The sequence below is a fragment of the Hyla sarda genome, chromosome 5 (assembly GCF_029499605.1).
Source record: "Hyla sarda isolate aHylSar1 chromosome 5, aHylSar1.hap1, whole genome shotgun sequence".
NCBI lineage: Eukaryota > Metazoa > Chordata > Amphibia > Anura > Hylidae > Hyla > Hyla sarda.
Genome location: NC_079193.1, coordinates 331703245 through 331729797, shown reverse-complemented (window position 1 = coordinate 331729797; position 26553 = coordinate 331703245). Strand labels below are relative to the sequence as shown.

Below are 26553 nucleotides of genomic sequence, written 5' to 3'. Positions count from 1 at the left end.
GCAATTTGTTTACCGGCTCAGCAAGTGAGATGAATGCTCCTGACTCATGTGGAGGTGACGGTTCAGCTTTTCTTAGTATCTCGGGATGGTCTGGTCTCACCTGCCTGTAAACACATTCTGGGCTCAATTAACTGCGGATAATGATGTGATTCTTCTTCCTGATGTGAAGCCGCTGACAGGAACAGTGCTGCTCAATGAGACTATATGTGTATAAAACATTTACAGCGGGTGGAATCAAATATACACTGTGCCACAAATAAGTCCTTATATACCTTGCCTCTATTTCTCCATTGATTCCTTATATACTGTGCTTTTCATAAAATTACCATATACTGTGCATCCATTAATTATTTACAGTAGGACAAAAAGGTATTTAGTCAGCCACCAATTGTGTTCTCCCACTTAAAAAGATGAGAGAGGCCTGTAATTTTCATCAAAGATATACCTCAACTATGAGAGACATAATGAGAAAAAAAAATCCATAAAATCACATTGTCTGGTTTTTAAAGAATTTATTTGTAAATGATGGTGGAAAATAAGTATTTGGTCAATAACAAAAGTTAAAGGGGTTATCCACCATAAGGTGATTTTAGTACGTACCTGGCAGACAGTAATGGACATGCTTAGGAAGGACCTGTGCTTGTCTTGGGGCTAAATGGCTATGTCATGAGGTTACCATAATTCTGTGGCTAGCTTTTTGTGAACTTGTATTTCCTGTTTGACTTTTCTTTTTTTTACTACAAATCCCACAATTCCATATTCCTCCCTCTCACACATCAGCCACCCCACCCATTGAAACAAAAGACCTGTGGTTTTCAATCAGGGTGCCTACAGCTGTTGCATTAGTTGCATTTTGATCTCTCTACCACCAAGCGATCCCTCCACCCATTGAAGAAGACAGGCTCCCTGTCATCAGCTGACTAGTGAGGTCAGGTCTCGGCCGAATTGCAAGCTGGGAAAAATCCAAGACAGCGGTCATTTTGTATGCTATTAAAAATAAATATTGGGGTGAAAAACACTGAATTGTAAGAAAACCGTCACACACACAGGTACAGACACTATATTGTGAACTACAATAACTTTACAGCCCCTGTAGCATATTCAAACTAAAAAAATTCCTGGAATACCCCTTTAATCTCAATACTTTGTTATATACCCTTTGTTGGCAATGACAAACACTTTCTGTAAGTCTTCACAAGGTTTTCACACACTGTTGCTGGTATTTTGGCCCATTCCTCTTTGCAGATCTCCTCTAGAACAGTGATGTTTTGGGGCTGTTGCTGGGCAACACAAACTTTTAACTCCCTCCAAAGGTTTTCTATGGGGTTGAGAGCTGGAGACTGGCTAGGCCACTCCAGGAACTTGAAATGCTTCTTACGAAGCCACTAAGTCTGTACAAGAGTATGGGTGTGTATCAGCACACGGGTGTCACGCAGTGCATCTGAGTATCCACGTCTCTCAGCATCAAACAATCCAATAGAAATTGCACTCGTACAACCAAAATTGTGTTCAAAATTTTCAACACTTTTACTTCACATACTTGTCTTCATACAAAAAACTTCTTTACATGGAAACAGTGTATATGAACACAAAATATTCACTCAGTGCTCATTCACTGATATGGTTTAGCAGCCTTGGTTCAGCTTCTTATGCTCCAGCCGGAGCTCTGTGTTAGAGTGTCCATATTAGCTGCGCACCTTGCTTCACTCTGAAAACAGCGTCTGGAGGCTCACCAGCAGGTGAGCTTGATTTACGACATTTCAGGATCTCTCCCTTTCTCAAGCCTAACGTGACTGAACTCACCACCATAATTTATGGACCATAGTCCTGCGAGATTTCACATCTATAAATTAAAATCATACATAAAATAATCAAAAATAATGGTAGATGGTATTACTCAATACATCGGAACAGCATAAGATATATTCATAAAAATACATTGAAATTGCAGTTTTCATTAATACTGTTCGGGGACATAGCATTCAATTTGGTAATCCAAAAAACTTCCCTTCTTAGTAATCTCTTTTTTATTTCTTCACTCCTAGCCCCACTAATCTCCTCCAACACCATCCATCCATTTCAGATCGCACACTTGGTGATGATTCTGTACAAAATGTTTTGCTACACTTGTTTCCCAATATTTAGAATTTTCTTTTTCTTATTCATTGTCTTGTATAATCTTTTTAGCCATATTCCTAATTGCACTTTGAACTACACTAACTTTACAGCCCCTGTAGCATAGTCAAATAAAAAAAAATTCCTGGAATACCCCTTTAATCTCAATACTTTGTTATATACCCTTTGTTGGCAATGACAGAGGAGAAGCGTTTTCTGTAAGTCTTCACAAGGTTTTCACACACTGTTGCTGATATTTTGTCCCACTCCTCCATGCAGATCTCCTCTACAATAGTGATGTTTTGGGGCTGTTGCTGGGCAACACGGACTTTTAACTCCCTCCAAAGGTTTTCTATGGGGTTGAGATCTGGAGACTGGCTAGGCCCCTACAGGACCTTGAAATGCTTCTTACGAAGCCACTCCTTCATTGCCTGGGCGGCGTGTTTGGGATTGTGTCATGCTGAAATACCCAGCCATGTTTCATCTTCAATGCCCTTGCTGATGGAAGGAGGTTTTCACTCAAAATCTCACAATACATTCTTTCCCTTACACGGATCAGTCGCCCTGGTCCCTTAGCAGAAAAACAGCCCCAAAGCATGATGTTTCCACCCCCATACTTCACAGTAGGTATGGTGTTCTTTGGATGCAACTCACCATTCTTTCTCCTCCAAACACGACGAGTTGAGTTTTTACCAAAAAGTTATACTTTGGTTTCATCTGACCATATGACATTCTCCCAATACTCTTCTGGATCATCCAAATGCTCTCTTCAGACGGACCCAGACATGTACTGGCTTAAGCAGGGGGACATGTGGGGCACTGCATGATTTGAGTCCCTGGCGGCGTTATGTATTACTGATGGTAGCCTTTGTTACTTTGGTCCCAGCTCTCTGCAGGTCATTCACTAGGTCCCCCCGTGTGGTTCTGGGATTTTTCCCCACCGTTCTTGTGATCATTTGACACCACGGGGTGAGATCGGAGCCCCAGATCGAGGGAGATTATCAGTGGTCTTGTATGTCTTCCATTTTCTAATAATTGCTCCCACAGTTGATTTCTTCACACCAAGCTGCTTGCCTATTGCAGATTCAGTCTTCCCAGGTCTACAATTTTGTTTCTGGTGTCCTTCAACAGCTCTTTGGTCTTGGCCATAGTGGAGTTTGGAGTGTGACTGTTTGAGGTTGTGGACAGGTGTCTTTTATACTGATAACAAGTTCAAACAGGAGCCATTAATACAGGTAATGAGTGGAGGAAAGAGGAGACTCTGAAAGAAGAAGTTACAGGTCTGTGAGAGCCAGAAATCTTGCTTGTTTGTAGGTGATTTTATGGATTTTCTTTCTCATTATGTCTCATAGTTGAGGTATACCTATGGTGAAAATTACAGGCCTCTCATCTTTTTAAGTGGGAGAATTGGTGGCTGACTAAATTCTCTTTTACCCCACTGTACATATAGAGACATGTATACACAGACACATATACACAACATGAAATATATACAAGCAGATATAGCCAACAGGCACATATTGGACATACAGGTATACACACACGTGGACGCATCATACTGACACAATGACACAAACATTCAGTCATATATATATATATATATATATATATATATATATATATATATATAAAATTACTCACAGTATATTCTCCCTCTCTGCACAGGCTGGAGTTTCCGGTCGGGACAGACTGTGGGCGGAGCATCTGCCTTCTCTGCTCCTGTCTCCTCCGTGTGGAGAGGAGCATAGAATAGCAGCTATTGACAGGGTAAGTAGTGCCCCCTTCCTGCAGGGGGGGCACAGGACCCTGCATTAAATGCACATACTAATCCCTAGCAATGGATCTTTTTACTGCACCTGTCACTCTGAGTCTGCAGCTCCTTTTGTAAGGGCATTAAAGGGCAGGTGCTGTAAAAGGGCCGGGGCTCAAGCCCCCTTATGAGCCTATGTGTGCATGTCCAATGCTTCTTGTCTATAGGAAGTATAATGCATACTCTGCAGGGTAATACAGGTGAAATATGAAGATAATAGTCATACTGTCAGAGCACCAAGGAGGGAGCAGATTAATCCTGTACATCTTCTGAACATTTTTTTTTTAGTTTCTCATGGGGATAGGGGGCACGGACACTTTGTTTAGTCATGGTAGCTGAGTTATATCATAATTATTTTCAAAATACATATTCAGCTCTGATAGATTGTAACCAACTAAATTACAAATCTCTACATTGTATAGCTTTAGATTGTTTATTTTTACTTTCTAAATATATTAATCAATTACATTTTTTATTTGATTACAGTGGAGTATTTTGGTTTTCTGCTGCCCTAGGCGTGGTCCACCAATATCCACCCCCACACCCCCTGTCACTGCCAATAGCTCCTTCCAGCTACCTCTTCGTCTACCCCAACCTTGTTTCATTCTACACAGCCTCACTAACCCATTCTGCTTGTACTGAAAGATCAATTCCAAAATGCTACCATAAGATCCTGGTGCTGCAAGGACCACGCTAGGCAGAGGGCACTGAGCCTCATCTTAAACTGAAAAAGTGTGGGGGGGGACTGGCCGTGGCCGTCCTTTTATAAAGTGACGGCCTAGGACTTGGCCTTGTTGGCCCATTGAAATATATGCCAGTGTCTGTACAATTGCATCTGTACCAATGCATACTTTTTGTTGGATAACACTTCGGCAGCTTTTTCTGAATTGTAGAAGTGTGTATCTTGGTATCGGCGTGGGCATTATCTCTCCTTTGCTGTTCTGCGGATTCTGCTGACTTGCTAAACTTAAAAATAACAAGAACAATGAAATATTCCTCACACTATTTCACTGAAAAATGAGTCTACTATATCCCTGCTCCGCTGAATCCACAATGTACTCTTTAGTTTTGCAAAATTATTTATAGCTTAATTCTCTGAAATGTCCCAACCGTGAAGATGTTTATCTTGTTTTATAATCTGAAAGAGGATTAATAATCAGGATTGGAAAGGTGACCTCTGCGGGGCCGGCTACATGTATTTCTCTGGATGCCGGCCAAGTTTATGCATGGTGCGCTATACGTTGATATTACATGATGTATATAATAGAGTGTTTTATCACAATCGTGTATTCTAAATATTGATGTCTGGGTCTGACCGTTTCTAGTTTGGAACACCCCTCAGAAAAAAAGTTAGTTTTTTGGGGTACCCCAATCAAATAAATTTCAATGACAGTCAAAAAATGGCTAAAAGGTAACAATGCACAATACCTATATAACTGTCTTCCACTGCAGAACCTGCAACATGAACATATTAGGCTCCGCACTTTTCCAGCACTACCGCCATTCTTCTCCTATACAAACATACACAATACCTCCAGACCCCCCTACACACACACAATGCCTCTGGCCTTCCCCAAATGCATCCAGCCTCCCTTTCACATACATAATGCCGTCAGCCTTCCTCCACATGCCTTAAGCCTCCCCCACACCCACATTACCTCCAGCCACCTCCCATATGCCTGAAGCCTCCCCTACACCCACATTGCCTCCAGCCTTTCTCTAAATGCCTCCCCCTCACACATACACACAATGCCTCCTGGCTCCCCAAATGCCTTAATCCTCACCCACACACACACACAATGCCTTTAGTCTCCCCTCCCACTCCCACTATGCCTCCAGCCCCCCTCACACGCAATGCCTCCTGTCTCCCCCCCCCCCACACAATGCCTCTAGCCCTCCACATACACACACAATGCCTCATGCCTTCCTCCACACACAATGTCACCAGGCTCCCCCAAATGCCTTTGCCTCGCCCACATACACAATGCCTTCAGCCTCCCCCCACACACACACAATGCCTCCAGCCTCCCCCCACACACACACAATGCCTCCAGCCCCCCCCCCCCCCCCCACACACACAATGCCTCCAGCCTCCCCCCACACACACACAATGCCTCCAGCCTCCCCCACACACACAATGCCTCCAGCCTCCCCCCCACACACACAATGCCTCCAGCCTCCCCCACACACACACACAATACCTCCAGCCTCCCCCCACACACACAATGCCTCCAGCCAATTTATAATTTTATTACATAACTATAGAGGGTGCAGAAGTTTCAGTTGCACCCAACTGTATGAACTGTGCTCTACATTACTGTATGTGTGTTGGGGGGGTCCTGTTGCAGATTTTGCATTAGGGTCCAGAGGATTCATCTCTTCTCATGCAGTGCTATGAATTGAGGCAGAGAACTAGGAAAAGGCAGAAAGGGATGAACTATACCCAATTAAGAACAATATAATGACATTCATCAGTAGTTGTCACCCATTACCTGATTCCATGTGGGAAACAAAGAAACAACAACAATAAGGCGGACATTGGTCCCTGGTCCATAAGATTATACATTAAAAGAGTACTGTATTTTAACGCTTTACGTTTTATCATTTACAGATAATAAATTCCGTGGTCCTTCTAATTCTGTTGAGTGCCCTTGCTAACCCAGACCTGTATCATCTACCAAACAGCGATATGAGGAATGAATTTGACTTCATGGATGATGCCAGTAAGTAAATGACCATAGTCATCCTACTTAAATGACCCATGACCACCATGTGCACTACATTTAGCACTGTTATGAGACATTATCACTGCAAATAATGTGGCCTCCAAGAGTGCAGCTTTATGAGATTTAGGCTAAACTTCCACTCGTTTTTTTTTCTGGCAGTTTTTGGATATCTGCCACTGCAGTTTTTGAGCCAAAGTCAGAAGTGGATCCATAAGGGAGGAGAAGTGTAAGTCCTTCCTTTGTATGTCCTATTCATTTTGAATACACTTCTGACTCTGGCTCAAAAACTGCAGTGGCAGTATTCCAAGTGGAAACTTAGCCTTAGGTAGAGTTCACAACACATTTGGGCTGTAAGTCCAAGGTATATGTTGGGACACCTGCAAAAGGTACAGCAGTGTATACCATAGGGCAGTGGTCTTCAAAATGTGGACCTCCAGTTGTTGCAAAACTACAACTCCCAGCATGGCCAGCTTTGCGCCCTTTTATTTTTTTTAATGGACAGTAACTAGTTTACTGGTGATTATGTTTAATCTATTTTTCCAATAAAAACTTGTGTTTTACTCTAAAGCAATCTGTATTTTTATGTCCCACAAACCTAAAATAATCATCAAGGAAATAGTCCAAACACAGCCTATAGCAGATTAGGTTCGGCCCATTAAAGTGAACGGGTCATAGGTTATGTCAGCATATCTTTTTACCAGTATCATGATATATACACCAACATACAGCCCAAACATGGTGTGAACCCAGCCAGAGATGGACCCTCACAATAGACTGGCAGGGGCAGCAGCCATCTTATTATCATTTGGATCAGATTAGAAGGCATACCTACCAACTTTAAGCAAAGCAAAGAGGGACATACTCAGGTACCCTGACAGCTCCCGCGCAGTCTACAGGTCGGCCTCCTTTTCTGCTCTCTTCCTCCTCCACTCTATGCTCCGACATATAATGACGTCACTCATGCTCCGGAGCGCAGAAGAAGTGATGCTCGGCCTCTTGTGACTGCCAGTATAATGAGCCAATGGCTGTTTTCTCTGTCAAACCTTTCATTGAGTGCCACCTTTAACTGTAAGTGCGTCATTAGGATGCTTTACAGTTAAATGCGGGACATGTGGAGGCTGTACTGAAAAGTCAGGACATCACCCCAAAATGTATTTTTATTTTATTTATTTATATAGCGCCTACAGATTCCGCAGCGCTTACAATTATGGGGTACAAAATCTTGAATGTCCTGCCGAATCCAGGACAATTGGAAAGCATTTAGCAGGGTATGCAGATTTATTGCAGATTTTGACTTCCCTATTGAAGTTAATTGGGAAAATCTGCAACAAATCTGCAGCATTTCAGTCTGATGTGAACGTACCTGGAGTCAGGTTACACAGAAACACATCATTGATGATCAGATGATGACAGCTCCGCTTCTCCTCCCTCCTTCCCCTGCACATGTCCGCAACATTCAGTTTTCCTCAGGACTGGTTTTTATACGTTTTCCCCTCTTGCATGTCATAGTGTCATAGCCAATGCAGCAGGATAAAATCCCAAAGTGTGATATGACATTGTGATGTCTGCTATCACTTAAGGAGGTGCAGAGGTAGCAATCAAACCTGGGCCCGGATGCCTGAGGGGCCCAATGGACCCCCTGGCATATAAGAAAACTCTTGTCTTGTGAATGGTACATGACAGGAAGGGGCCCTGGAACAAATTTTGCACTGAGGCCTAGGAGCCTTAGGCTACACCTCCGGTAGTTACTAATGCAGATATAGCTAAATGTATCTGTTTTTTGGGACTGAGCTATAAACAAGCACATTGAGAATGAAGGCAAGAAGATTATTTAAAGGGGTATTCCGGGCAAAAGCATTTTATCCCCTATCCAAAGGATAGGGGATAAGGTCTCTGATCGCGGGGGGCCGGCTGCTGAGACCCCTCGCGATCTCCCTGCAGCACCCGCATTCTATGCGGCTGCTGAATCTCCGTATTAGGAAACCTCCGGGTTTCCGGGACTGGGGACGTGACGTCATGCCACGCCCCCTCCATTCATGCTTATGGGAGGGAGCGTGATGGCCGTCACGCCCCCTCCCATAGGCATGAATGGAGGGGGTGTGACGTGACGTCACGTCCCCAGTCCCGGAAACCCGAAGTTTTCCGAAACTGGAGATTCAGCACCCGCTCTATGCGGGTGCTGCAGGGAGATCGCGAGGGGTCTCAGCAGAGACCCCCCCGCGATCAGACATCTTATCCCCTATCCTTTGCATAGGGGATAAAATGTTTTTGTCCGGAATACCCCTTTAATACTCAGTCTCCTAGGGGATCTGTAAGAGATGTTCTTCACACCTGACTAATCCCTGATCAGATCTTGTGCGATGACTTATTTCTTAGTATGGAAGCATAATACCTTGTGCCGCTGCATGGTACATCTACACAGAGACGTAACATGTAGCTTTTGGGCCCAAATGCTAAATCTGCACAAGGACTCTATATGTGCCATTTATAACACTGGTCTCATATGGGGAAGATGTGACTTGGGGCCATCCTAGGCACCTGGAGCAACTGCTACCTCAGCACCCCCTATAGGTACGGCCCCTGCTCCCAATATGGATTGGAGCATGATATTTTTTTCCACCATTAAATCATTGACAAGTTTCAATGGATTCCGTATGTTCCGAGGTGAGAACATCTCCTATGTGCACCGCCCAAGGGATCCTGTACAGCAGTACCAGTTTCTCCACAGATAGGCTGTGTGTGTAACAATAAGGACATTCCTGGACATCTAAAAAGTACATTTTTGTTACTTACTGAAAATAAAAAAAACTTTTCTAATAGTGTGTGCATGTGGGAAATATAATATGCTTCAGGGGAGATTTATCAAAACCTGTGCAAAGGAAAAGTTGTCCAGTTGCCCATAGCAACCAATCAGCTTGCTTCTTTCATTTTTAACAAGGCCTCTGCAAAATGAAAGATGGGATCTGATTGGTTGCTATGGGCAACTGGGCAACTTTTCCTTTGCACAGGTTTTGATAAATCTCCCCCATGGTGTTTTGCTATTAGTCCACATACTCTTTTTTGTATATATATATCTGTATATATATCTTGTATTGTTAGTTTCATTGTATTTTTATAGCTTTTTTACATCATACTGATTATGCAGATGACCTCACTTCCTGTTCTGTTTTTCCCTAGATATGTGCATTGCTACTTCAATTTCCCTCTTAATGATTCTTATCTGTGCAATGGCCACGTATGGTGCCTACAAGGTAAATAAAGGTTTTGCCTCGCCGTATCCGTATACCACTGCATCTTTCCTTCTTCCAATCTTTTGGCACCTTCAGGCTACGTTTCCACACAACTTACTTTTAGTGTTTTCTTGTCCTGAAAAAAACGCCACAACATAACTTTTTTTATTTTATTTTTTTAAATAACATTCTTCAATTTTTGAGAAACACCAAAACAAAAAGTGGGCCTGGCTTTTCATAATTCCCTATTGACGGCTAACATCTGGCCGCGGCTTTTTTTGACAAAAAAAAAAAAAAAAACACCACACATGAATTTGCCTTTTTTTTTTTGCAGAAAAAACAACAAAAACAGAAACACAGCCAAAAGGGGTGAGAGCCAAGGAACGTTGGAATGGTACCCCATTCTAGCGAAAACTGGGGGTCCCAGTAGTCAGCCTCTCACTAATGTAACATTTACATCTTAATCCATAGATTGCTAAAGATTGTTGATGGATGAGATGCCCCTTTAGGGTCTATTCACACGTACAGTATCCTGCGCATTTTTGACATGCATTATTTTATACTGCAGATTTTAATGTAAACTAAATGACTGAACTCAGCATCAAATCTGCAACATTAAATATGGATACTACACATGTGAAAATAATTTAAAAAATACACAGTGAATATATGGGGATTTTAACAGCTTTCTCTTTTATTCCCTGTAGCAACACGCTGCTTGGATTATCCCATTTTTTTGCTACCAAATATTTGACTTTGCCCTCAATTCCTTGGTTGCCGTGAGCGTTCTTGTCTACCCAAACACAATTCAAGACTACCTGCGTCAACTGGTAACTATGTCATTTTCTGTATGCTTTCGTCTTTGATACGTTTTTGGGTACAGTCTTTATAGGGAATCGGACAATGATCTATTGTTTAAATCATGTTTTTATGTTAAACATATCTGGTAAGAATTTTTGGTGATGTTTTTTCTATTTTTTTTTATTTTACTATCTATATTTTAAAATCATCCTAAATGCTAAAACTCATCTTTGCAGTTCCCATTCTTACCACTAGGCCAATAACTTAACTGAGACTTCCTGTTTTGTCTGTAATGATGAAGTGATGTGAGATAAAGTGATCTGTACAGAATTACAGTGAAAGGTCATACCAGTAGATATAGAAGACAGTAGATGATGTTTATAGCTCTGCCTCCCTCTTCCTGTGGAATTACCTCTAAGTTCACATAGCGTGCACAGTAACCTTTCCCATTTATGTGAATTGGACAGTTTCAGTCTTTTGTTGCCTATGTCCAGCTCAGCCAAGATGGCTGCCCCTTATAATGATGTACAAAAAAATAAAATAGAAGGGATTAGAAACATTATAACATGTTTCATTATCTAATCAGTTAAGAAGGTTTCCTTGGGCACAGTACACAGAGTGTAACCATTAGATTCTGTTTTGAAAGTAAGAGGTGGTCATTTACTAAGGCGGGGCAAGCCATGTCAGTGGTTTATATGCTAAAAAGTGGCAGTATTTGCACAACATTTAAAACCTTTTTCACCATATACACTGCTCATGCTAAGAGGGAAAGAAGAAGTCTGGAAGGGGACATAGCCTCGCATGGAGGGGATGTGCTGGGGGTGCGGCCTCCTCACATGTGACCTGGACACCAAAAGTTGCAGAGAATGTATCCCATAGCTGGCTTAGATTTCTGCCCCGGGAGCAAGAGCAGCCATGAAGCCACTGGATTTACTAAAAGGCGTGCACCTCTGAATCCAGTGGACCATAAATGGATGTAGCTTTCCTTACGTGTGGCACCAAAACGTTGCACATAGTAAATGTTATCCAACATGTTTGTTATTTTTTACATACATCAGTTGTACCTGCGAATGTATAAAACTTTAGATTAAAATGTCATCTCCCATACTCTCACCTTTGTGTTTCATGGCTGCATGATCAGACTACACGCAGGGTTTGTTTGTAGTCTGTAGACATGGAGACACATAGGTGTGCATAGGAACTGTAAACACGAAACAGTAGGACATTTCAGATTGGCTTCATTTTGTTATTTTAAATGCACTAGAGTTATAAAACATTGTCCGGTGTATATTTCATAACATGGACATATTTATAAGTAAACCTTCCTTTACTGTCAAATACAGTGACCCCCCCCGACCTACGATGGCCCCGACATACGATAATTTCAACATGCGATGGCCTCTCAGAGGTCATCGCATGTTGAAGGCAATATCAACATATGATGCTTTTGTACGTCGGGGCCATCGCATAAACGGCTATCCGGCAGCGCAGACTGCTTCAGCTGCCACCGGATAGCCGTTTACGGTGTCCCGTGTGGTCCGCTGACGATCACTTACCTGTCCTTGGGGCTCCGGCGCGTCCTCTTCGGGATCCCCTGCATCGTCGGCGCTCTCCATTGTCGCCATCACGTTGCTGCGCACGCCGTCCCGTCATCCAATAGGAGCGGCGTGCGTAGCGACGTGATGGCGACGACGGAGAGCGAGGATGCCGGGGAAGCAGAGGCCTTGCCGGAGCGTCGTGGACACCCCGGGGACGTGGTGACAGCGATGGAAGGTGACATCCAGGGCAGCGGTGACGAGCGGTGATGGTCCGGAGCGGCGGGGACAGGTGAGTACTACCTCCTATACCAGTGGTCTTCAACCTGCGGACCTCCAGATGTTGCAAAACTACAACTGCCAGCATGCTGGGTGTTGTAGTTCTGCAACATCTGGAGGTCCGCAGGTTGTAGACCACTGTCCTATACTTTACATTGCACGGATCCCTCAACATACGATGGTTTCAACAAACGATGGTCTATTTGGAACGGATTACCAACGTATGTTGAGGGACCACTGTACATTCTTAGTTTTGCAAAGGTGAGTTAAAGTCCAGGTCCTCCAGCGGCAAGAGCTGTAGTACTCAGAATGTGCGGGAAATCCAGTGCAAGACTGTAGAGAGGGCTATCCAGCATTCTGCTGAACTGACAGGAACCATAGGCTATAGCCTGAAGTTGGAGAGCACTGACTGAGGTGGATGTGGCTCATCCAACTTCTGCTGCAGTAGAGATGTGTAAGAGCAGTTGTTTCTCCTAGAGGATCTGGACCTTTAGTTAGATTAAAGGAGTACTCAAAGCGATTTCCAAAGAATAGGGGATAAAATATCTGATCACCCGGGCTCCGGCCGTTGGAACCCCCCCCCCCCCCCGCAATCCCAAGGGAGTTATGAATCATGGCATTCTGAACACTGAGGCTTGGAGCTTCCATTTTCGTGATATCATGCCACGCCCCTCTATTCATGTCTATGGCAGGGGGCATGATGGCTAGTACATAGCTGTCACGCCTTCTCCCATAGACATCAATGGAGGGGGCCTGATGGCTGTGGTCGTCCATCCTCTGGCACAGGGCAGAGTTTGCTCCGCGCAATGGATGTCTTGGGTGCCGCGCCAGAGATCGCAGGGGGTACCCCTTTAAAGCTCTCCATAAATTTCAGATAGCAGTCAGTTATCTCTTCTGATCCCCCCACCCCCACCCCACAGTCCTGCACTGGTTGAGTTTGCATGTATTCTGAATGAGGAGAGAAAGCAGCTGCCAGACACATGCTTGACCATTCTCCCCACTAGCATAAATAGTAAAAAATCACACTTGACGATATAGTTTATTTCTTAATGATCTTTCTTTAGTGATTTGTATCATAATACAAAATATACAAAAATAGATCAAAGGATCTCCGTAGTATCATTCATAAATACAAAAGTAAAACATCACCCATAGTGCTCACTAGACACGCTCGACAGTCCTCAGCATCCGGAGTAGCTTCGCCCTTTCTTGGGCATCCTGCATCTACTCACCTGTCTACCCCTTCATGAGAGGAAGGAATGTCAGCAACAGGATGCCTGAGAAAGGGCGAAGCTACTCCGGATGCTGAGGACTGTCGAGCGTGTCTAGTGAGCACTATGGGTGATGTTTTACTTTTGTATTTATGAATGATACTATGGAGATCCTTTGGTCTATTTTTATATTATGAAAACAAATCACTAGCCCACTAGCATTGCTGACAGTCTGGAGGCCACCAAACACATTAAAAGGTTGCCAAACCATCCATTGTATCATAAGGGACCCATGTTGGACCATTTCACTTTTAGGGCATGCGGGGAGTTTTCTGCAGTCTCACAACAGCTAGAGAGCTGCATGTTAAAGATCCCTGCATCATGCTGTACAATGTTACCTTGTAGCCTGAATTCTCCTCTATACTAAATGCAAGGCAATGGATTCTTTTAGCTTTGGTGACCTTTTTGACAAGGCATCACGTGGCCATGTGCAGAAAGCTAGACAGTCACTTAACCTTGAAGCGCGTCTCCATGACATGACTTGCAGGTTAAAAGCGATACTGTGTCTCAATGACCACGAGAGACAAGAAAGCTTTGCGGTTTAACAGAGCGTCAAGAATCTGATTTTATGGCTATTTTTGTAATGAGTTTTTGTTTAATTCATTTACACGTGGATCTGGGCCAACGTTCTCTTCTGCAGTGCCTGGGTGACATAAATTGTGTTTGGCTACAGTTTGGATGTCTTGCCAAGCCAGGCATTAAATATCTCCTTGCAAACGCCCAGTCTCCTTCTGCTTCATCTAGAAGTGATAGCGAAGAAGGATTATTATGTCACTGAATTCGTCCCGTGTGTCACCAGGTGTTCTCCAGCTATTACTTCTCAAATACGTGTTTGTCGAAGGAATCTTTCCAGGATTAGGTAAGAATGCTTTTCTTCAATGGATTGCATGAGATTATGTCTTTTGAAGTCGTATCAAACTGTGGCCTTCCAGATATTGCAAAACTTCAACTACCGGCATGCCCAGACAGCCGTTGGCTGTCCTGGCATGCTGGGAGTCGAATTATTGCATCATCTAAAGGGTCACAGTTTGAGACCACTGGTCTATTGGTCATGTCCGGTATTGCAGTTCAGAGCCATTTCACTTGAATGGGGCATGCAATGTCAGATACAACCTGTGGTGCCACAGTGCTGCTAGGAATACCTTATCACTTCGTGACGCCAGGGCTCCGTTAGCCTATATACAGTCTGAGGTTGGAGGCAGCTTCTCCTGGGCCAGGCATAGGGAGTAAAGAAACACACTAATGTCAGGTTACGGATAACTGTCTTTTACTGAGCAGGGTGCAGATGGTATTACACAGACAGTATGGTGCAGAGTGAGAGAAGGCAGTGTAACCCATTGGGAGCTCTGTTGCCTTGCTGGGACTTTTGGTGCTTTCATCCAACTGATTAATACTAACTTGATATAAGACTGATGACTTTTCCAGGTCACTAGGGTTCTGACAAGGTCCTGAGACTTTCTCCGCCATGCTTGAATTTTCTCTATGCGGGGAATCCTTGCAGAATGGCTGGATAAGACATGAAATTAGATTTGTTCTGGACTTCCCTCAGAGCTTCTCCACATACAGCTCACACCTTTACCACACTTGGTGCTCCATAACAACTGGGTCAACTCCTCCCCCCACTACTCTACAGGGTGGGCCATTTATATGTATACACCTTAGTAAAATGGGAATGGTTGGTGATATTAACTTCCTGTTTGTGGCACATTAGTATATGTAAGGGGGGAAACTTTTCAAGATGGGTGGTGACCATGGCGGCCATTTTGAAGTCGGACATTTTGAATCCAACTTTAGTTTTTTCAATGGGAAGAGGGTCATGTAACACATAAAGCATATTGGGAATTTCACAAGATAAACAATGATGTGCTTGGTTTTATTGTAACTTTATTTTTTCATGAGTTATTTACAAGTTTCTCTTTGTTTACAGTCATTGAAATGTCGTCGTGGTTAACACTTGAGGAGTGGATAGAAATTGTTTTTATTTCTGGTGAACGCAGTAACCGGGTCATTGCAGCAGATTTCAATGCAAGACACCCTACGAGACCACCCATCTCCCATGCTACAGTTAGCAAACTGCTTGCTAAGTTTCGTGAAACTGGTTCAGTGTTGGAATGTGCCAAAATGTGGACGCATGAAATCTGTCACTAATGAAGAAACATCAGTGGCTGTCCTAGCTTCATTCAGCAAGAGCCCACAGAGTAGCACTCGCCGCATGTCACTGGAGAGTGGCATTAGTCGGAAATCGCTTCGGCGGATATTAGCTACTCACAAATGGCACCCTTGCAAACTCCAGCTACTGCAGCATCTCAACGAGGATGACCCAGATCGGCGCACTGAATTTGCAGAATGGGCAAAACAAAAATTGGAACAGGACCCTCAGTTTACGCAGAAGATTTTGTTCAGTGATGAGGCAAACTTTTATGTGAAGTTAACAAACAAAGCCACCGCTATTGGTCTGACACTAACCCACATTGGATAGATCCTTCCAAGACTGTTGGAACACAAAAATTGTGGTATATGGGGAACAAAGATAGTGGGGCCATTCTTCATCAATGGAAACCTAAAGGCCACTGGATATGCGAAATTGCTACATGATGATGTGTTTCCCTCTGTATGCACTGAAGCTGACACGTTCCCTGAGTTTTTCCAGCAAGATGGTGACCACCACATTATGGGTGTCAGGTCCGAGCATTCCTAGATGAACAGTTTCCTGGAAAGTGGATTGGTCTTCATGGGCCAGTTGAATGGCCCCCAAGGTCTGACCCGATCTGACCCCCTTAGAATTTTATCTATGGGGTCATCTGAAGTCAATTGTCTATGCTGTGAAGATACAAGATGTGCAGCACCTGAAACTACGGATACTGGAAGCCTGTGCTAGCATTTCTCCTGCGGTGTTGCTATCAGTGTGTGAAGAGTGGGAGAAGAGGGTTGCATTGACAATCCAACACAATGGGCAGCACATTGAACACATTTTATAAGTGGTCAGAAACTTGTAAATAACTCATGAAAGATAAAGTTCCGTTAAAACCAAGCACATCATTGTTTTTCTTGTGAAGTTTGATGTGTCACATGACCCTCTTCCTATTGAAAAAACTAAAGTTGGATTCAAAATGGCCGACTTCAAAATGTCATGGTCACGACCCATCTTGAAAAGTTTCCCCCCCTCACATATACTAATGTGCCACAAACAGGAAGTTAATATCACCAACCATTCCCATTTTATTAAGGTGTATCCATATATATGGCCCACCCTGTATATACTACTGAATTTAGGGGTTTCCATTGGAAGGCAGGGTCACATGGGTCCACACTGCTCCACTTATAAAGGTATAACACAAGTATAAATAATAGATAACACAGTACTTGTGAAAATATATTAACCACTAGAAAAAGTGCTTGAACATAACAATTGTAACTAGAGATGAGCGAACTTACAGTAAATTCGATTTGTCACGAACTTCTCGGCTCGGCAGGTGATGACTTATCCTGCATAAATTAGTTCAGCTTTCAGGTGCTCCGGTGGGCTGGAAAAGGTGGATACAGTCCTAGGAAAGAGTCTCCTAGGACTGTATCCACCTTTTCCAGCCCACGGGAGCACCTGAAAGCTGAACTGATTTATGCAGGATAAGTCATCAACTGCCGAGCCGAGAAGTTCGTGACAAATCGAATTTACTGTAAGTTCGCTCATCTCTAATTGTAACAACCAGTCCTTTTAGGGGGGGCAAAATCTGCCCGAGGAAGTCCAAAGCCCACAGGACAGCCTTTGGTGCTGGGACACCACACAACCCATGGACAAGGGTGGTGCTGTTAAAAAGCGAAACTTTTTTCTTATCTCATACAACCCCAATACCCCCATAATTCAGGACCCACATTTATTGTGAAAAGTCTATTCCAGAGCTTCTCTTGTGATGACCCAGGGCGTCTATTTATTACACAAATTCTATTGGGAGTTGTGTAGCTCCTTTTTATTGTGTAATGCAATCTTTATTGCTGAAATTAGAATATCCCATTAAAGAAGTTATCCATAAAAACATATCCCCCATCTACAAGATCGCAGGGGTCCGACTGCTGGGATCCCCGCAATCTCCTGAATCTCTCACAGCTCTGGGGAGAAACAGCAGGCAGGTAAGTTGAGATGTGAGAGGCAGGAGCCCCATTCGGGAGATTGTGGGGTCCCAGCAGTCCTGCGACCAGACCCTTATTCCTCATCCTGTGTATAGGGGATAAGTTTGGCATAATCAGAGTACCCCTTTAACTTCAGGAGTAAACATAACACACCGTCCCAGTGTCATTGCCCCTATGCACTCTGCTGCCTCTTTGCAGTTTCACAGTTATCAGACACAGATTTTAGGGTGTAAAGTTATATTTTGGAGCTGACGTCAACTGTTTGTTCTAAGCGCAGCGTGTTCAGAAATTATATTCAGGAATAATGAACACAGATGTTCAAACCTACTCACAAGAAAATGTGGCACAAGTTATTACATTATGTGTGTCCCAACAATAGTACAATTATGTTTTTATATCCTTGAAGACAGTTCATATCCCACTTTGGTTAAAATAGACAAATACATGACCCTTTTGTCCGGGGGTGTAGCTAAAGGCTCATGGGCCCTGGTGCAAAAGGTCAGCTTGGGCCAACTGTACCACTGTACCCTAATGATCTGTGCCACTATTCCCTATTAAACTATGCCACTGCCCCTCAATGTAATTGTCCCACTGCCTCCTAATGATCTGTACCTAATGAATTGTCCCACCATGGCCCTACAACATATCAAAACTTTTTGCAAGGGGTATTTAAAGATCCTTTTTTATTGGATAGTTCTACAGGGATTGTAAAGTTATTACAGTTCAAAATATAGTGTCTGTATCTGTGTTTGATGGCTGATCTCGCAATTCTTAAGTGATCTTTGCCCCGATGTTCATTTTTAGCAGCATAAAAAATTACTTTTGCCTCAGGTTTTCCCAGGTTGCATTGCGGCCTGAGATATTACATCACTAGTCAGGTGTTGAAAGGTCTGCTTCAATGCGTGGAGCAACCACTGGGTGGGAAGTAGATCATTCTCCACAGGGTTACAGGGAATTGTAGTTTCAACCACAGTACAACATGGGAGGGGGCTCAGGTGTGCTTCAATGGGTGGGGTGGCTGACGTTTGGGAGGGAGAACTTCACACTCACACTTACAAACTAGGAATCCTGGGACTTGTACTTGGAGGGAGGGAACTACTACAGGAAAAAGCCACTTTACAAAAAGAAAGCAGCAGCATTATGGTAAACTCACAACATAGCCATTTAGCCCCTCATAAGCATGGCTATTACTGTCTGGAAGGTAACTACTAAAGTCACCTTATGGTGTTACCTCTGTAAGAGCAGCAACATGTAATTTTTCTCAGCCGACCCAACCCCTCACATTAGAATATTGAGCTTTATCCAACAGTAACATTGTCTCTGCGCTACAGTTTTTGTTTACATGACATCACCAGGTCACATGACCAATTTGCGAGTCTCAGGGTGTGACTGAGACATACTGTACTTGGCCAAATAAAACAGCAAATCTTGGCAATTTTTTCCTTTAAGTGACCGAAGACCCTCCAAGGTATTTCAGCAGACTGCCATAGGAGGGATAAAGAGAGGGAGGGAGCGAAAAAGATAGAAGTGTTTTCCTCATCAGCTGTTCCTTTCTAATGATGTTCCTGTTTTGCTAATGAATTTTATAACAAGACAAAACGCTCCTATTATGCTTTAAAATCCTCTTTTACTAACTCAGCAGCAAAAGGGTTAACAGTAATGACAATACAGAAAAAACTTTAACAGACATGGTGTATCCTAGGATGCTGCCATGTATGATAACCAATCAGGAATCAGGATAAGGTATAATAGTGACAGTTGCCATTAGCTCTTCCTCTTCTTTTGCTGCTCAGCAGAGAATATAGATAAGTGTTTCTTGTATATCTTTGATAGAGATATAAATGTTTTAATACTATATCTTGTATATCTATACATATATTCTAATTTTATTTTTCTTTCATTTTTCCCATATTACCATTTATCTATCAATTTTTTCCTTTGATTTCCAAATTTTCAAATTTTCTTATTACCCCATATATATATATATATATATATATATATATATATATGTTTACCCATTTTTTTTCATCCGTATCGAGTTTCCATTGACTGTGCATTCCCTCTGTATACTCCATTGCATTATATATTTCCATTGACCCGTTTTTTATCTTCTTTCTTTAACAAACTCATTGTTATTTACTCTTATTGATTTTACACTACTTACCTTCACCTCCGATTCCCGTTTCTATCATCTGCCACCTTATATCTTCACTGGAACTCCATCCCCGACATCTTCTCTCTTCATTTCTTGCTGCGTCACCGGCGCCATTTTCCCTGCTTGATCTCGGCTCTCGCGCGATCTCGGCAGAGTGGTCATCACCTGCCGAGGGCGGGAACACGTCATTAGGACGGTTCCTGTCAGCCAGTCAACACACGGCCTCCCGTTCAGCCCCCTCATAACATACAGAGCTGGTTATTTTAGTAACTTTTTCTCTAATTGTTGCTATTTCTATCTCTTAGCCTCCACTACCACCTTGTGGCAGTAATTGGGTACTTTGTACTCATATATTTTCACAGTTTTCTGTCACAAATAATTGTACATTTTACTATATACTGTTTCTAACTTTGGATATTTTCATATCTATTTAATACCATATTATGGAAATGTCTGAGGAAGCCAGGGCTCTCCCTAGGGATACTCGCCCTCAGCCTGTTAATACTGATAATCCCAATGAGAATATTCAGGCTCTAGTAGAATCCTCAGTTTCACGTTCTATACATTCAGCTTTACATTCAGCTGTTACTGTCTTACAAGACAGCATATCCAAATCCATTTCTATGGCTATATCCCAATCCACTACATCTAACCCTAAAACCCCTTCAGATATATTCTGGTCTCCTGAGACCTCTGTCTCCAAAATGGCGACAGGTTTCAATCCACATAAAAAAGCCAAGGCTAAAAAACATCACATTTCTATGACTAGTCTCCCGTCTAAAAAACACCATAAAAAAGTCCGCCAGGACGATGTTGATATTGACAAACCTACTACCAGTCATTTAATTTCTATTCCTCAATCTCAACCTACACCCTTAGCCCGTGAGGAGGAACAAATTATCAGGGCTCAGAAACCCGCAAAGCGGCTAAAACCTGACTCATTTGTTGAACTTGAGTCGGATGACTCCTCTGATCCTCATGATGACCTCTCTGATGAGAGTGTATACCTCTCACAGGAAAGTGGTGAGATTTTTGAAGACCCTGACATACAGGAGGTAACTGCAGCATCTGAACAGGATGCGACTTATTTTGACCCATCACTGATTCGTCATCCACGATCAGGCGAATGGCTGCCTAATTCTTTAGTAGCTCAATTCATGGCAATTAGAATCAATAAAGCTCTTGATAGGTCCACTCGCAATAAGATGAAGGCTGAATGCCCACGTCCATCTCTTCCCCACTGCTCAGCTATAACACCAGAACTTGATCCTATTCTAAATAAATTCTTAATGAAGACGGGTAAAAACCCAAAAAAGGGAATCGACAGGAGTTTTAAATCTTGTCAAGATAAACTCCTGGATTTACTAGGCCCTTTATCAAAAATTTTAGATCTAGTAGAGGAATCGGCCTCCTCTTCTAAACCTATTGACATTGATGTACTTCGTGGTTGGGCTCAACGCGCGGTGTGTTTCCTAGGAAATGCTAACACCGCGATAACCACGGAACGCAAAAGAGCGGTCCTCATGAAAATAGATCCCCAACTCACTAATTTGGCATCTAATGAACCCCCTAACCCCACTGAGGGAATGTTATTTGGGGAAGAATTTATTCAGCAGATGGGCAAATATGTGGGCATGTTTTCGTCCATCACCAAAGCACAATCTTCCCTTAAAAAAGTTTTTTCAAACAGAGTTTTTACCAGGGCCGGAAAAGGCAGGAGCCGATTTTCCGGCCGTTATGTCCCTACCAGACAGCAGAGAGGCTCCTACCATCAATACCAACCCGCCCAACCATCCTACCCAACCCAACCCCAAAATCCCTCCCCCTTTTTCCCCTACAGAGCCCGGACCTGGCGCCCTAGAGGCCAACGTGGGATTCCTAGAGCAAAACCTTCTACAGGTAGGTCTCCCATTTTCTTTCCACAACATTCCATTGGGCGGAAGGATCATGCATTTTTTGAACAACTGGAGTATGATTACATCCGACTCCTGGATACTGAATACTGTTTCAGGCTTTCAAATAGATTTTGTTTCCCCTCCCATACAATACTTTCTTCCACACCCAATCCAATTCTCAAAACCAGACCAGATTCTGATAAATGCAGAAGTGAAAGACCTTATTACAAAGGCAGCTATTATACCCGTCCAAGAATCATCCACAGGTTTTCTCAGCAACCTATTTCTGGTGAACAAAAAGGACGGAGGTCACAGACCCGTAATCAATCTGAGACTACTCAACAATTTTGTTGTGTACAGACATTTCAAGATGGAGGGTATACACCTCCTGAGAGACATATTACTAAAAGACGATTGGTTATTAAAAATCGATCTGAAAGATGCTTATCTGACTGTTCCGATTCACCCTTCCTCCCAACAGTTTCTCCAATTTTCTTGGAACAATCTAATATGGCAGTTCACTTGCCTTCCATTCGGCCTATCTTCGGCCCCCTGGTGCTTCACGAAACTGCTAAAACCGGTTGTAGCACTGTTAAGAAGCCGAGGAATACGCCTCATTATTTACCTCGACGACATCCTCATCATGGCACAATCCCCATCTCTTCTTCTCACACACAGGGATTGGACCCTCACTCTCCTATCAAATCTAGGTTTTCTAATAAATTTCAAGAAATCCATCCTAATTCCGTCCCAAGAACTGGAATTCCTGGGTTTCTTGATAAACACTCAATCCACCACCCTGAGCTTACCACCCAAAAAATTGAAAACTATTCGAAAGGAAATTCGTCAAGTTCTTCAGAAGGATCTTATCTCTCTGAGATCCATCGCTCGGATTGTAGGTCTCCTTTCAGCCTCGATCCAGGCTATCTTTCCAGCCCCTCTTCACTATCGAGCTCTTCAATGGTTGAAGATCCAACATTTAAGAGACGGTCTAGGATATTCGGACGAGATTCGTCTGTCTTTAGACGCCAAAGAAGAACTTCTTTGGTGGCTCTCTCACATTCAAAGTTGGAATGGAAAAACCATCTTCCATCCAAACCCGGATATCATAATAGAATCAGACGCAAGTCTTTCGGGTTGGGGTGCTCGCTGCGGCTCCCTCTCTACTGGAGGGAAATGGTCTCCTTCCGAATCCCAACTACATATCAACTGCTTGGAGCTTTTAGCTGGGTCCTTCGCTCTAAAGAGTTTTGTCAAGGATTCATCTCACTGCTGTGTCTTACTTCGCATGGACAATATCTCCGCAGTCCAATATATCAATCATCTAGGCGGAACGAATTCCAAATCCCTTGCCGATATTGCCAAAGATTTTTGGCATTTTTGTCTAGACAAGCATATTGTCTTGAAAGCGGAGTACCTTCCAGGAATTTCCAACTCCATAGCGGATTGGAACTCTCGCTTCCTCACAGACTTCAGCGATTGGAAACTTCATCTTTCCATGTTCCAAATGCTCAATCAATTATGGGGTCCCCTCAAACTAGACATGTTCGCTTCCAGACTGAACCGTCAAATTCCTCAGTTTTTCAGTTGGAGACCGGATCCGGACGCTCTAGGCTCCGACGCTTTCCTTCAATTTTGGCCTCCAGAAGCTCTCTATGCGTTTCCCCCTTTCAACTTAATACCGAGGCTTCTACTTCAAGTCTCAGTTCGGAAATCTACCATGGTCATAATTCTACCTTGGTGGCCAACTCAATCATGGTTCCCCCAACTTCTTCCACTATTGATAGACTACCCTCGAATTCTCCCATCTTTTCCGGATCTCCTACTGGATCCTCTTGGCAAATCTCATCCTCTAATTCTCTCAGAACAACTAGTTCTCATTGCTTGTCTAATCTCAGGCATTCCGGACCGATCACTCCATTTTCTCTCACAACTAGAGAACTCTTGTCTGACGCCTGGGCTCCAGGTACCAGGTCTGCTTACAGATCAGCCTGGAAAATTTGGATTCATTGGTGCTCTCAACGAGACTTGGATCCCTTACAAACATCTATTTCACACATCTTAAATTTCCTTTCTGCTTCATTTGATTCTGGTAAAGCCTACAGGACCATAAATGTATATAGATCCGCCATTTCTGCTAAACATTCTCTTATTGACTCAATCCCAATTGGTAAACATCCACTCGTTTGTAAACTTTTGAAAGGCATCCGTTTCCGACGCCCACCTTTACCACGTTATAACTCTACTTGGGATGTTAATATTCTGTTAAACTTTTTTCTTTCCTGGGATGACAATGATCTTCTATCCCTAAAATTACTTTCTTTCAAACTTACAGTTCTCTTATGTCTTATTTCTATTAAACGCATCTCTGATGTTAGAGCCCTTGATGTTTCTAGAAGACAATATTCTCCCGATGGAGTTATCTTTACAATTTACCGTCGTACCAAAACCAATCTGCATTCAGTATTCTATCCATCTTTCCCTCATCATCCTAAACTTTGCGTAGTTCGTTGTTTACGTTCTTACGAATCTAGGACGAAATCGTTACGTTCTACTTCCTCCTCTCAATTACTGATATCCTACTGTAAACCTCACAATTCGGTTTCTTCCCCTACCTTGGCTCGCTGGGTTAAATCAACCATGACCATGGCAGGTATAGATACTTCCATTTTCACTGCCCATTCCACTAGAGGGGCAACATCCACAAAAATGTTTCAATCTGGTGCTTCCCTATCAGATATAATTAAAGCGGCTAATTGGTCTTCAGACTCTACATTCAAAACATTCTATTTTAAACCTGATTCACATGTTTCTATGGTTTTATTGTGATATAATTTTATTTATTGTGATATGTATATTTCTTAGCTTTAAACTAGCATAATAGGAGCGTTTTGTCTTGTTATAAAATTGAAGATTTTCCTATCCTTGGTGAAGGAAAATATAGATTTTATTAAAGACAAAACGCGAGTATTATCCCTCCCTTGTTTCCCATCCCTATAACGTTTTTAATTTCTCCACAGCGGTTTAAGATGACAGTCCCTGAAGACCACTTCTCTGAAGTTTCTTCCATATTAAAGTATCTCCTTCTACGAGTCCCAACATTCAAGTCTCTGTTCTAGGTTAACTACCCTTCAAGTTTGACAAGTTCCTCACTTTCAAGGAAATTTCTCTACGAACTCCATCTCCTAGACTTCTTCCGGTTCTGGTTATTCAGTTCTGATTTATTTTACTGGACATTTTATTCTTCGCTACAAAAGAAGAGGAAGAGCTAATGGCAACTGTCACTATTATACCTTATCCTGATTCCTGATTGGTTATCATACATGGCAGCATCCTAGGATACACCATGTCTGTTAAAGTTTTTTCTGTATTGTCATTACTGTTAACCCTTTTGCTGCTGAGTTAGTAAAAGAGGATTTTAAAGCATAATACTCGCGTTTTGTCTTTAATAAAATCTATATTTTCCTTCACCAAGGATAGGAAAATCTTCAATTGTTCTCCCAAGTCTTCGAAAGAGCATCTGCAGATGGTGCTGGGCAGTAACCGCGCATAATCGCAATAGATAGTCTGGGGCGTACACGTAAAGTGATCCTCTTGGCTGTTCTTCCAATACGACTCTGGAGTGCTGGCGCTGATCTGTGCAACAATAACATAATTGGAGCTGAAATATTACTGCTTAGCTTGCAGAGTTCTAGAGGAAACCCCATAGACCGAATAAATAGTAAATCATATTGGGGGTTTTTTCGTTCTTCGCATCTGACGGTTTAATTTCAAGGTCCAAAAATATTTTAGGTTTATATTCAGTTCTAATATCATCATTTTACGGTGTGATGCCAAGACCAAGTGACCCCCTATAACAGTGTTACCCAACCAGGATGCCTCCAGCTGTTGCCTTTGGCTGTCCAGGCATGCAGGAAGTTGTAGTTTTGCAACAGCTGGTGGCACCCTAGTTGGGAAACACTGCCCTATAAGCTCTTTCAAGACTTCAAGATTATTCACCCCAAACAATATTTATTGTTCTATGTTAAAGTTACTGTCTGGTGCAACAATTTAAAGGGGTACTCCACCCCTAGACATCTTATCCCTTATCCAAAGGATAGGGGATAAGATGTCTAATCGCGGGGGGCCCGCCGCTGGGGACCCCCGCAATATAGCATGCGGCACCCACCTGTTTCTTGTCCGGAAGCGCTGGAGGGTCTGGGTCGCGACCATGGGAACGTAAGTCTGTGACGTCATGACTCCACCCCCGTGTGACATCACGCCCTACATTGAGGGGACGGGGAGTGACGTCACATGGGGGCGGAGTCATGACGTCACGGACTTCCGTTCCCATGGTCGCAACCCAGACCCTCCAGCGCTTCCGGACAAGAAACAGGTGGGTGCCGCATGCTATATTGCGGGGGTCCCCAGCGGCGGGACCCCCGCGATCAGACATCTTATCTCCTATCCTTTGGATAGGGGATAAGATGTCTAGGGGTGGAGTACCCCTTTAACCCCTTAAGGACTCAGCCCATTTTGGCCTTAAGGACTCAGACAATTTAATTTTAACGTTTTCATTTTTTCCTCCTCGCCTTCTAAAAATCATAACTCTTTTATATTTTCATCCACAGA

At 43.0% G+C, this 26553-nt stretch overlaps 2 protein-coding genes across 3 annotated transcripts in view; both read left to right on the top strand.

Annotated features, from left to right (window-relative positions):
- Nucleotides 1–26553, top strand: part of LAPTM4B (lysosomal protein transmembrane 4 beta) — a 101656-nt gene that overhangs the window by 42430 nt on the left and 32673 nt on the right. The window contains exons 2-4 of the mRNA XM_056522425.1: nucleotides 6537–6648; nucleotides 9829–9902; nucleotides 10589–10711. Coding sequence (XP_056378400.1) covers nucleotides 6537–6648; nucleotides 9829–9902; nucleotides 10589–10711 — 309 coding nt within the window. The remainder of the gene's footprint in view (nucleotides 1–6536; nucleotides 6649–9828; nucleotides 9903–10588; nucleotides 10712–26553) is intronic.
- LOC130274287 (uncharacterized) lies at nucleotides 13855–25564 on the top strand. Of its 2 annotated transcripts, none has more exons than XR_008844309.1 (2): nucleotides 13855–14626; nucleotides 24963–25564. XR_008844309.1 is itself a non-coding variant. In XM_056522423.1 (2 exons), the coding sequence occupies exons 1-2, from the start codon at nucleotides 20491–20493 to the stop codon at nucleotides 24968–24970; spliced, it is 1464 nt and encodes a 487-aa protein (XP_056378398.1). In that variant the 5' UTR covers nucleotides 19938–20490; the 3' UTR covers nucleotides 24971–25550. The 2 variants fall into 2 exon arrangements, 1 of the variants encoding a protein (XP_056378398.1); XM_056522423.1 differs by lacking the exon at nucleotides 13855–14626 and adding an exon at nucleotides 19938–21946 and having other exon boundaries at nucleotides 24963–25550.

What these genes read in the sequence shown, in the direction of transcription:
- LOC130274287 (XM_056522423.1), top strand. Translation starts at nt 20,491, where the DNA reads ATGGAAATGTCTGAGGAAGCCAGGGCTCTCCCTAGGGATACTCGCCCT.